Source organism: Meleagris gallopavo, chromosome 28 (genome assembly GCF_000146605.3).
Source record: "Meleagris gallopavo isolate NT-WF06-2002-E0010 breed Aviagen turkey brand Nicholas breeding stock chromosome 28, Turkey_5.1, whole genome shotgun sequence".
Taxonomy (NCBI): Eukaryota; Metazoa; Chordata; class Aves; order Galliformes; family Phasianidae; genus Meleagris; species Meleagris gallopavo.
Window position 1 is genome coordinate 4,292,505 of NC_015038.2, and position 11,030 is coordinate 4,303,534.

At 52.7% G+C, this 11,030-nt stretch overlaps 2 protein-coding genes across 2 annotated transcripts in view; one reads left to right on the forward strand and one right to left on the reverse strand.

Moving 5' to 3' along the window:
• Positions 1 to 1,311: 1,311 nt before the first annotated feature.
• On the reverse strand, positions 1,312 to 10,999 carry LOC104914539 (signal peptide, CUB and EGF-like domain-containing protein 3). The gene is made up of 3 exons (XM_031556999.1): positions 10,271 to 10,999; positions 2,140 to 2,262; positions 1,312 to 1,563 (listed from the first exon to the last, which is right to left on the reverse strand). Exons 1-3 carry the CDS (start codon positions 10,353 to 10,355, stop codon positions 1,400 to 1,402), a joined length of 372 nt encoding a protein of 123 aa, XP_031412859.1. The 5' UTR covers positions 10,356 to 10,999; the 3' UTR covers positions 1,312 to 1,399.
• Positions 10,991 to 11,030, forward strand: part of RPL10A (ribosomal protein L10a) — a 3,610-nt gene continuing 3,570 nt past the window's right edge. Inside the window, exon 1 of the mRNA XM_019623161.1 lies at positions 10,991 to 10,994. Within this exon, the coding sequence (XP_019478706.1) occupies positions 10,991 to 10,994 (4 nt within the window). The remainder of the gene's footprint in view (positions 10,995 to 11,030) is intronic.

Here is an 11,030-nt window from a genome sequence, read left to right on the forward strand (position 1 = left end):
AAAAGAAAAAGAAAAAGAAAAAAAAAAAGAGGGTATCAACATCGTCCTCTGTGGAATGGGCTCCAAAGGGTAAATTCATGCTGTTCTGGAAGCAAAGCAGCATGGATGAGATGCTTCATTGGGATGAGCTGTGGAAGGGCTGCAGGGATGCAGGGCTGCCCCGCGCCCACTGCTCCCCTCCCACCCCGCTCTGTAAACACATGACGTCTGCGGCTCGCCGAGCCCAGCTTCCCTTTCTTCTCCTTGGGCTCATCCTCCCCGGGGGGGGGAAGGCAGGGCCGCCCGCCTGCGCTCCCTCCAGCTGTGTAAATCTCCCTCTTCATCGAGGAGCCTGCAAAGTTCCCGGTGATGGCAGTTAATGCGAAGCGTATGTGTCCAGAATCCCTTTCCCCTCCTCCCTCTAATGATGAGCTCATTAATGACCTCGCTGCAGACACTAATTAGCAAATAGCACGCCGCAGTCCGGGGTGGGGGAGGTGGGCGGCCGGGTGCCCCTGCGGGCGCTGCGGAAGGAAGCGGGCGTTGGGATGCGGGCAGCGCGGCTGCACCGAGGATTCGGCCGTGCCGCAGCCGGATGGAGCGCGGGGCAGTGGAAGGATGCGCAGCTCTCCGTAGGCAGATGCTGGGTTTATCTTGGCCTCAGGATTATTTACCCAGTCCTTTCGCCGGCTCACATCTCCACCGTATTTGCTCTTAACTCATCTATTTTGGCAGGTGCAGGGCTGACCTCAAGCACGAGCGCCTAGGAGAGCCCTGCAGGCTGGTCCTGCCTCCGGCAGCACAGCAGCACGCGCCGCTTCCATCCATCGGCCCCAAACCTGGCAGTGGGGAAGGCCTCCAGTTCCACCTTACCCAAATATATGGATGATCCCCATCCAGTTCTGTCCCTGCACCCACAGCATCCCCATCGTGCAATGGCAAGCAATGCCATCCCCATCCCTGGAGAGCTGTCGCTTCACAAAACATCTCCAGTGCCTCTGCTGTCAGCAGCTCTCCCAGACACCACATCTGAAATACGCAACTTGCAGATAATCTGCTTTCAGCACCAGCAACATAACAGCCTGGAATGGAGGCTGAGAGCCCTCAGCTGCCGCTCCTTAGGGCAAGACAAACCAGTGGGATTGTGGCAGGTGCAAGGATGAGACTTGCAGGATGGAGCAAAGTGCACGAGGGTCTTGGCCCTCTACAAGCTCGGAGGGACAAAACAGGGCTGTGCCTGCTTTATCTGCATGCTAGCTTCACATTCACATGCAAACTGTTGGTGCTTGCACCCTCTTAAATCTCCTGGACTTGAGCTCTTTGCAGGCTGCCATTGCCTTGGTTTCTTGGCAAAAGCAAAGATGCTGAGGTCCATTTAAGCAGCAACTTCAGCTAGCAGCAAACCTTGGCACAACAAACCCTACAACAGAGCCAGCCCTGAGCCAGGCCAGCACTCACCCAGGCAGTTGTGGCCATCGTGTGCCAGGCGGAAGCCATCGTAGCAGGTGCAGCGGTAGTTCCCAGGGATGTTGACACACTCGTGGACGCAGCCTGCGTTGTCCTCCCGCTCACACTCATCCACATCTGCAGAGAAAGGAGGGCAGGGAGCTGCAGGGAGCATGGCACTGCTGTGTCCCCCAGTCCCAGCCTGGTACCTGCCCCAGCTCATGTGTCACCCTGTGGTCCCTGCTGCTTTAGTGACTGTCCTTCCTGGAGGAAAGCCCCCTCACAAACCTAGGAACCAATTGGGATTTCCTGAGGGCAGCATGTTTGTGTGCTATCTGAGCTGGGATCTTGCTTTTGTTCCATCATTATTTGTACTCCTCCCGATTCAGGAAGTTTTCTCCTGCCCAGTTCCTTCCTCCTTTCCCTGCTGCATTTGGACACATCATGCTTAAGCTTCTCATGTTTTACCTACTGACCTAATTCTGTAGCTTCTGGACTGCAAACCCCGAAGGAAGAAAGCCTGGATTTCTTGCAAACAAAGCCCAGGTGACCCTCCTGGGGCTGGAGCAGCACCACTCTTTGCAAACATGACTATTTGCAGAGCAGTATCACCACACCATGTTGGTTTGTGTCTAAGAAAAGGTTTGTAGTGGGCTGGGGTGGCTGAGCATCCTTCACTGGTGCTTGGGACTCATTGGAGCAGCACATCCTTACCTTTACAGTGCTTCCCATCACCGGTGTAGCCGGACTTGCAGATGCACTTGTAGGACTTGGGTGTGTTCTGGCAGATGGCATCAATGTGACAGCTGTCAGTACCCTCCACGCACTCATCCACATCTGCAAGGGGAGAGGAGGTGATGGGAGCAAGAAGTACACAGACCCATAGCAGCCATGCAGGCTTTCAAGCATCAAAACACAGAGTGGAGAGGAGGAAGGGAGGAATTCTGCTGCTTTGCTCCCAATCACTGCACCCAGCCCAGTGCAGCTGGTGATAGGTGTGCTCCAGAAAAGCATCACCTGTGCACCCTCTCTCCTTAAAGCTCCCCTGGGAGCCAGTGATCATTTCACACAGCTGAGGGAAGCAATGCTAGGACACCAGAAGACCAGGCTGGAACCAGCCCAGCTAGAGGTAAAAAGCCTCTGTCTCCAATTAGCAGCTTCCTGAGCCGTCCAGTCATCCAAATAATCGTCACTGCTTTCTATTCTTAGGCATGGAGGAATGTGCGCAAATTAACAGGGACCACAATAAATAAACCTGAGAGCAGGAACCAGGGAGAGAGAACTGGGAAAAACAACACAGCTTCCTCAGGAGCACAGCCAAAAGCACAGCTCCCAAAGGCCCAACACCTCTATGGGCACCCTCCATCCAAACGGGGATGTACTTCACAGCACCAGGGCATGGAGGGCATCATCACAGAGCTGTGGGATGGCTGGATTGAAAGGGACCTTAAGGATCATAGAACCATGGGATGGTTGGGTTGGAAAGGACTTTAAAGATCACAAAACCTTGGGGTGGTTGGGTTGCAAGGGACCTTAAAGATCATAGAACCATGGGATGGTTGGGTTGGAAGAGTCTTAAAAGATTGTAGAAACATGGAGTGGTTGGGTTGGAAGGGACCTTAAAGACCATAGAACCATGGGATGATTGGGCTGGAAGTGACTTCATGGCCCCCTAAGTCCCACCCCTGCTGTGGGCTGCGTGCCCCTCACCAGCTCAGGCTGCCCAGAGTCCCATCCATGGTCTTGGGCACCTCCAGGGTTGAGGCACCCATAGCTCTGAGCAGCAGTGCCAGAGCCTTGCTGCCCTCTGATAAAAAAATTCCTTCCTAACATTCAGGAGTAAATCTCCCCTTTTAATTTTAAATCATTTTCCCTTATCCTATCACTATCTCCTCTTTTAGTTTTAAATCATTTTCCCTTATCCTATCACTATCTGTCCATGTAAAAAGTCACTCTCCCTCCTATCTACAGGCTCCTGGCCAGAGCATAAGACTGCAGGCAACAACCTCAGCAACGCCCAAGGCAGGAGACACAGGGAGCAGAGGTTTTAATGGCACTGAAGAAATGGAGAAGCCTTAGGTGTGTGGGGTGGAGGCTGTGGTGTGTGGGCTGAGCATCATGCACAGGCTTGGGGACCTTCAGTGCATCCCACTCTGCCACATCCCATAGGACTTGGACCTCAAAAACCATGAGCCCAAGGCTGAGAAACTCCCAGCTGCCTTTAAAATCTGTCTCTCTGCAGTGCAAAGAATGCAGGCGCTCCGGGAGGTCCCTGAAGATGTGATGCATCCTGGCAAGCCAGCAGAGGGTGGGCAGCCCCAGAGGAACGCCGGGATGGAGGCCACGGCCACAGGAGCAAAGGGCTGAGCACTCTCCGGCCACCATGGGGTTTTTTTGCAGGGAGATGTGAGTCATCCTTGCACCAGGGAGGCAGCACGTGCTTGTGCATTGTATAAATATTTACAGCACGCATTCATATTTGTTGTTTGACATTAGCCATGGCCCGCGGCCACCACCGCCTCCCTCGGGCCATTAATCACGGGCTGGGGGTTGACCCACCGCGGTGGGAGAGCTGTGGGGTGGTGTGGGGACAGGCACCCGCTCTGCAACCCACAGGGACAGCCCTGGTGCCACCACAGGGTGAAGACCCCACTCTGTAGCCAATGCTGACCTCGGAGAGAGCCTCACTGCATCCATCCCCGCTGTCACCTCCCAGCCACGGCAAGGTGGGACAGGGATTGCTGTTGCTGGATGCCCCACTGGGCACCCATAGGCTCCAGGTGCCCACCTCAGCACTCCTGGTGCACGCAGCTCTCAAATCAAAGAGCTGTGTTTGGGATGTCCAACACTGCCCATTTGGCAGACTCAGTAGAAACCAAAGCCAACGCTGAATCACATTCAAACCCAAACTCATCGATCCCTATAGCTGGAGCCACTCACACTCACCAACATCCAGGTTGCACATGGCAGGACAGGGGCTGATGTTCTGCAGCTCCCAAATCTGCACTATGTGGGGCTCGTCAAATTACGACGGGTAACGGTCTTAACTGGCAGCAGGAGAGATTTAGGTTGGATATTAGGACAAATCTGTCACAGGGTGGTGATGCAGTGGCACAGCCTGCTCAGGGAGTGGTGGGGACACTGTCCATGGAAGGGCTCAGAACTGCAGAGATGTGGCACTGAGGGACGTGGTTATGGGCATGGAGATGGGATGGGGCTGGACTGGAGATCTTTGTGGTCTTTTCCAACCGTAATGATTCTGCAGTTCTATGAAATGTTGCAGATCTTTGAGTTTCAGGGGCACAGATGTGGGTGCAGCTCCTCTAGCATCTCTCATGCATGCAGAGGTCGTGCTTCCACTTTGCTCAGCAGCAGATGAGCAAAACCTCCCATCGCCGTTCTCTGAAAGCTCCCCAAACATGAAGCATCCATTGCACACCACAGAGTTGAAATTTTCCCAGCATTTTGCCAGAAATCGCACTTTTTTAGATTTTTTTTTTCTGTTTTTTTTTCCCCTTCTCTGCTCTCAAAGTCAACACAATGAACAATGCATGTTGTGATGCTGAAAACAATGCCGTGGCTTTCCCTCTCACACATGTATGGGTTTTTTTTCTATCTTTTTTTTTTTTCTTTTTTCCATTCTGTAACTTCAAAACTCCTCTAACTTTGGAAAGATTACACAGCAGCAAAAGTACAAAAGAAAACATTATAAATTTGCCACTCTGTAATTTTTCCAAAGCTGGAGACATTCTGAAAGGTTACAGGATTAGAAAACGAGGGAAAAAAGGATAAAAAAGTGTGTGTGTGTGGGAAGCATGAATAAATACCCTCCTGGCCACTCCAGGAACCATCCCCATCCTGGCAGGGATACTACCTTCGGAACACCGAAATCCTGGCTCTTAAGAAAGAGCATCTTTAAGAAACGATGGAGTAAAAATCAAGAAAAAAAAAAAGCCTTCTGAAAAACCCAATTTTTGCATTCTTGTCAATGTAAGGAGCATTTCCCATGGAGCAACTTTGCTGTCGGGACGTGCTTTCCTGTGGGAGATTTCTCCTTCTGAAAATGCCTGTGGCACTGCTGCAGGTGCTTCCAGCAGCTGCAGAGATGCAAGGGATGAGATTTCCAAGCCAACAGGACGGGAGATTCAAGAAAAAGCAATGCCAATATTCCAACTCCATCCGCTGCCACAAAGCCCTCATTGGGGTTCATAGAATCGTAGAATTGTTTGAGTTGGAAGGGATCCTCAAAGACCATCCAATCCAACTCCCCTGTCTTGATACAGGACACCCACAACTCAATCAAGGTGCTCCAGGCCCTGTCCAGTCTGGCCATGGACGTCTCCATGGATGGGGACATCCACCACCTCTCTGGACAGCCTGTTCCAGTAGACCCACTGCCACTATTGTAAAAAACCTTTTCCATATATCAACCCAAATTTCCCCTCTTTTAGTTTGAAACCATTTACCCCTCATGGTATTACAAAATTACAGAATCACAGAATCTCCAAGGTTGGAAAAGATGTCCAAGATTCCTTAGTCCAACTGTCCACCTACCACCAGTGTTTCTCCATGACACCATGTCACTCAGTAGCACATCTAAAGGTTTCTTGAACACAAGAATTTCTTGATCCATGGGTCTGCCCCATGGCTCCAGATCTGGGAGGTCAAGTGCCAACCCCAGGCTAGGATTTGGGGTCAGCCCCTTCAATAATCCAAGCTGCCCTTTTTCAAACTCCAATGGGCGCACTGTGCCCCAAATCCCCCAGACTGAGGGGTTTTGCACAAGGCAGAACTGCAATGAAGACACAACGGCCCATCCAGAGATGTACGCAAGGGCACCCAGCTCCACCTCTGGATCCAGCCTCACTTTTGGGGCAAAGCAGCACTAATGAGAGCACATCGTGCACACTTGCCCCAACCTTTGCCCATGCCCTTGGGGTCAGCAGCACAACGCTGAGGCTCTGCCCACAGCACAGCCTTGGAGGAGGTGGCAGCGCCCGGCGTGATGTTTTTTATTCCGTTGTGGGTGGGATTTTCCAGCGCTCGCTGTTGGGCCCCGTTCCGCTCCAGCTGCAGCTTTATTCTCCATTTCAAAGGCAGCCGAAGAAGGCAGACGGTTGCAACGCCACTGCCATTTCGAGAGCTCCCAGGGGACGGCTGCCCCGGCACCGCAACGCGCCCATGGGGATGGAGTGCTCGGAGAGGGGACGGCGCTGGGTGCCCCCGGGGCATCCACACCAATGGATGTGTGCACGGCTCCACGTGCCCTCACAGCCCCTGCTGGGCTCTCCCCTCACTTCCTCGTTAGAAATAATAATAGTAAAGATGCTTTCATCTGTAGGCAGACGGACTGAGTCAACGGAGATGAGCTAAGGTGGCAAAAACCCACCGGGAATTCCGAAACAAACAAAACCTTTTTCACTCTTCTCTCAGCGCTTCAGCGTTTCCTTTCAAATTGGTTTGATTCTTTGTTTTTCTATAGGCAGCCTGTCTGTATAGAGACACGTGTGTAGCTGTTGGCAGAGGCATGGAGTTTCCACTCGGCCTTAATGCCAAATTAAAGCGTTATAACTTCAGTAGCTCTTTTTACTGGGGTATTAATAACCACCTCAGACACCGCGGGGCACTTTATTAATCATTTGTTCGTGGGATGGGGTGGGCGCTGTGGGCACGTTGGCCAAAGATGCATCATCCAAACTGGGAATCCTAACTCAGGTGCTCGGGGATGGGATGGGCACGGGGGTGGGGATGGGAGATCAACTGTGGGCTGCGGTGTGCTATGCAGCAGTGATGCTGGAGGAGCACGGAAGGGGAGGGAAAAGCATGGGCATGAGCTACAGAGAGGGGTTGAGCAGCTCTCCCCATCCACCTGCACTTGGGTGGCTCTTTCAGGGACTGCTCCTGTTGCTCCTCCTGCTTATCGGCTGAGCAAGGCTCGCCTTCAGGAGCGTTTTGTGTTTGGGGAGCAACAATCATGGTGGGAAACAGCCTCTCCGAACCACAGCCGTGAGACAGAGCAAACTTTATTTGCCATCCCAGGCTTCTCCTGAAGCCTCTCGGGGGACTTATAACGCTGGAAGTGAAGGTTAAGGTTATTCATGCATACTTTTTTCCTAAATGGATTACTCCGGTGCGACCGTCTGCAAAGGAAAAAATTTATATAAAAATAAAAGAAAAAAAATAAAACTCCCGAGCCGCTTGGAGACAGCCATACATCTCTGCACTGGAAGACTCGAGGTGTCTGAATATTTATACTCCCGTTGGCAGTTACAAAAAAACTCTTCTTCCCTCCTTCCCACCCCCCTCCCCTTTTTAATCTAAGTATGGGCATGTCAGACGCCCTCAGTCAAAGATCTCCTTTGAACTGCTGTATGTTGAAATGTTTACAGTTTTACATTTCATATTTCAGAGGGGCGGAGGGGACAGGCACAACAGTCGCACACTGTGAATGCAGCAGAGAGAGGAAAGCAGAGGCCGAGGGGGAGGAGGTCCGGCAGAGATGGGAGGGGAATCCAACAGCATCTCCATGCTGCAGTTGGGAAATTTTGTACTCCTTACAAAATAACACATCCCCAGCAACGTGGGCTCTGCAGGTGCATCCCCACCAAAGCGAACTGAGCCCCTCGTGCAGGAGGTGCCAAGGCTGTGGAAGAGGCTGCAGCCTCTGTGGGATGTCTTTGTTTATGGGATGCTGCCAGAGAGGCAACGGGATAAGGATGCGCCCTTGTGCCTGTAGGTGAAGGGCTGGGTGCACAGCCCTGCTGAAAAACTGGGGGGCTGTGGGCACGGGGGAAGGAACACAGCAGCATCCAAGCATTGGGGCTGCCAGGAGCTTCTCCTGCCTTGCATGGGTTTGTATCACCACTTGAAAGCAGTCCCAGTCCTAACCGGACCCACCGAACCCAGCACACACCAGTCCTCCATTGGGCACCGTGCAGGGCTGAGCTGAGCCCCCTCCCTCAGAGCTTTGCAAGGTAACGCAGTGCCGTGAAGGAGCCCTGCTTGCATCACACCATTCTGCAGGAAAACCAACCCACCCTGCGTGGGACAGCTGATACAGGCGTGTGTGAGTGCTGCACGCCGTGCGTGGCACCGCATGGGGAAAGCACCAGGTGAGCTATCAGCATGGCAGCGCGGTGATGAGCACCATCCTTGGGCACCATCACCCCACAGCTTTCAGACCCATCCTCTCTCAGCACACCCTAGGCATGTGGCTTGCTGCTCGAGATCAACGTTGGAGCATGGAGAAAGCCAAGTGTTGTTGGGGGACACCCCAAACACCCCAAACCCACGTGTCCCTCAGCTTCCTCCCGCTGCCTCCTGAGCCCCAGTGGGGTCCAGGGATTCCTCCAGCCCTGCTCAGCTCAGCTCAACCTGGAGCTGGGAGCAGTACAGTATGGAGGAGCCTGCACTGCCCCGGGTGCGAAGCGGGCGGTGAGGATTTAGCTCACCTCTCTCCACCCCCTCTCCACCCCGCTCCTTCCCTGAAGGGATCTGTCAAGTCTCTGCACGATGGAATTTTACTTTGCTATTTTAATGCAATTCTGGCTCAGGCTTAAATGGAACTGGAAACCAAAAGGCCTTAATAAATAAATATTATGATAAGAAATGAAAGCAATGCATACACGAAAGATAATTTGGGGAGGGGGGGTGGAAACGAAGGCATTCCTTTCTGAGCTTAAATCGTGAAGCTTTACGCAGAGCTGGACGCCTTCTCAGCAAACCTTTGCCCTGGAAAATCTCCCCCATGCTTGTCCAGACCGAGAAGACTCCCATTGTTTTAGAACACTGAAGGCAGATAAGACAATAGCCTTGAAATTCCTCCTAACTTCGTCAGTGACAGGGCTCAGCTCGGCTAGTCCTATTGCCTGCACGAGGTCTTTAATTACACGCTGCGCTCCCATATTTCATTCACACGCTATTTAATCTCACCCTATGCACAAACATGCAGCTACTACAATAGCGGGAGCCAGAGCTGGGTTTGATAAACCCTGTGTCGATGGGACAAACAAAACAAAACACAGTGCAAACAACAGATCCTAACAGGATTGTGGTGAATGAGGGGAAAAAAGCCCCTTCGATCCGGTGGCATCGTGCACATAGGGCTGTGTGTGCTCGCGTGCGCGCGCACCCCGGTGCATAGAGAAAAATCCAAGCTAAATATAGAGGTGCTATAGAAAAGCCTAAGATATAGATAGCCCATATATAAAGCTATGTGTGTGCTGGGAGAAAGTCTGGCTAAAGCACGGGAGCGGAGAAGCAGAAACGCCTTAAGTTGATAGTGATGGGATGTGCCTCTCATTTGCAGGGACAGGAACACACGGAGCGTTTTTCAGCTCAGATCCATGAAGCTCTCTGCAGCACACTGCCCTGCTCGGGGGTATCACAGCATTTGGGGTGCAGTGTGTGTGGATGGAAAGCACACCAACGTGGTGCTCCCACCTTCCAGCCCCGCTGCGCCTTCCCCATCCCCGGAGCGCCCTCACCCACATGGCATCACCCCTCTGCACACAGGCGAAGCCCCACGACGGAAGAGCTTCCAAACTCCTTCGACCAGTGCAGTGATGGGTGAGCACCGATTTCCTGCCTCTGCACCCCCTGCCCGGAGATAAAGAATCCGAACACACGCAAAAAAACCCAACGACCCTAAATGCAGATCATTAAAGAGTTCACAGATAGACAACAATTAAAGGCAGCAGTGGGATATCTGCAAGCAGTGCTTAAAATCACCTCAACTAAGTTGTTACTGGTGCCCGTTTCACCAGCCTGGGTATAAAGCCCACATGTAACAGGAGGTCCGGCTGCCTGCACACACATCAAACAGATTTGGGAAGATTTCTCTTACCTTGACCGGCTTTATTTGCCAGCGTGATTCCAGAGTGGAGCAGAAGGGCAAGCGTGCACAATCCAGCAATCTGCAACGCTCCCATTGCAATCCCCGCCTGCCTGCAGGAGCGGGGGCAAGAAGGGGGATTTCTCGTGCTTTAAAGGAAACAAGAGGCTGAGCATGCAAAGGGAAGGCAAGAGAAGGAAGGGGCTCTCCTCTTGCTGTGTGTGAGACAGAAGGAGGGAAGGGAACCGAAATGATGGAAAAAGCTGCTCTGGGTTCAGTGTGGGGCTCTTGGTGTTGCTAAAGAGGAGAGAGTGAGGGAAGGAGACCTAGGGCAGTTGGAAGAAAGTGGACTCTATCGCCCTCTCCCTGGCGGCTGCTCTGATCCCTTCTCCTTCTTCTCCTTCTTCTTCTTTTTGCTAAATAATCCCAGCCAATTCCAGTTCTGCAAGAGAGCAGCAGCAGCGGCGGCGGCGATGAAGGGGGGAAGCAGGCGCCTTGCACTGGTGCTGGGGACCTGAGAAAGGGGAGTGGAAAGGAGAGCCCCATCCAAGCAACGCCCTTTTTCTCCCAGCCTTTCTTTCTTTCTATTTGGCTTTAGCTACTCCTTCCCGGCTCCCCCCTCGCACCCCCAGGCTGGGCTCTGCCTGCAGGAATTTACAGTCTGCTCTGGAGGAGCAGGGCCAGTAGCCATGGAGACTGCTTCCCTGGGAGCAGGGAGGTCAGGCGCAGACCATGGGTGATCAATGCATCAATGCAAAGCCCCCCGCAACCC

What these genes read in the sequence shown, in the direction of transcription:
- LOC104914539 (XM_031556999.1), bottom strand. Translation starts at nt 10,355, where the DNA reads ATGGGAGCGTTGCAGATTGCTGGATTGTGCACGCTTGCCCTTCTGCTC. An exon ending in GGCAAATAAAGCCGGTCAAG is followed by an intron (nt 2,263 to 10,270) that starts GTAAGAGAAATC and finishes CTCCCCTTGCAG; the next exon opens with ATGTGGATGAGTGCGTGGAG. An exon ending in TGATGGGAAGCACTGTAAAG is followed by an intron (nt 1,564 to 2,139) that starts GTAAGGATGTGC and finishes CTTTCTCTGCAG; the next exon opens with ATGTGGATGAGTGTGAGCGG.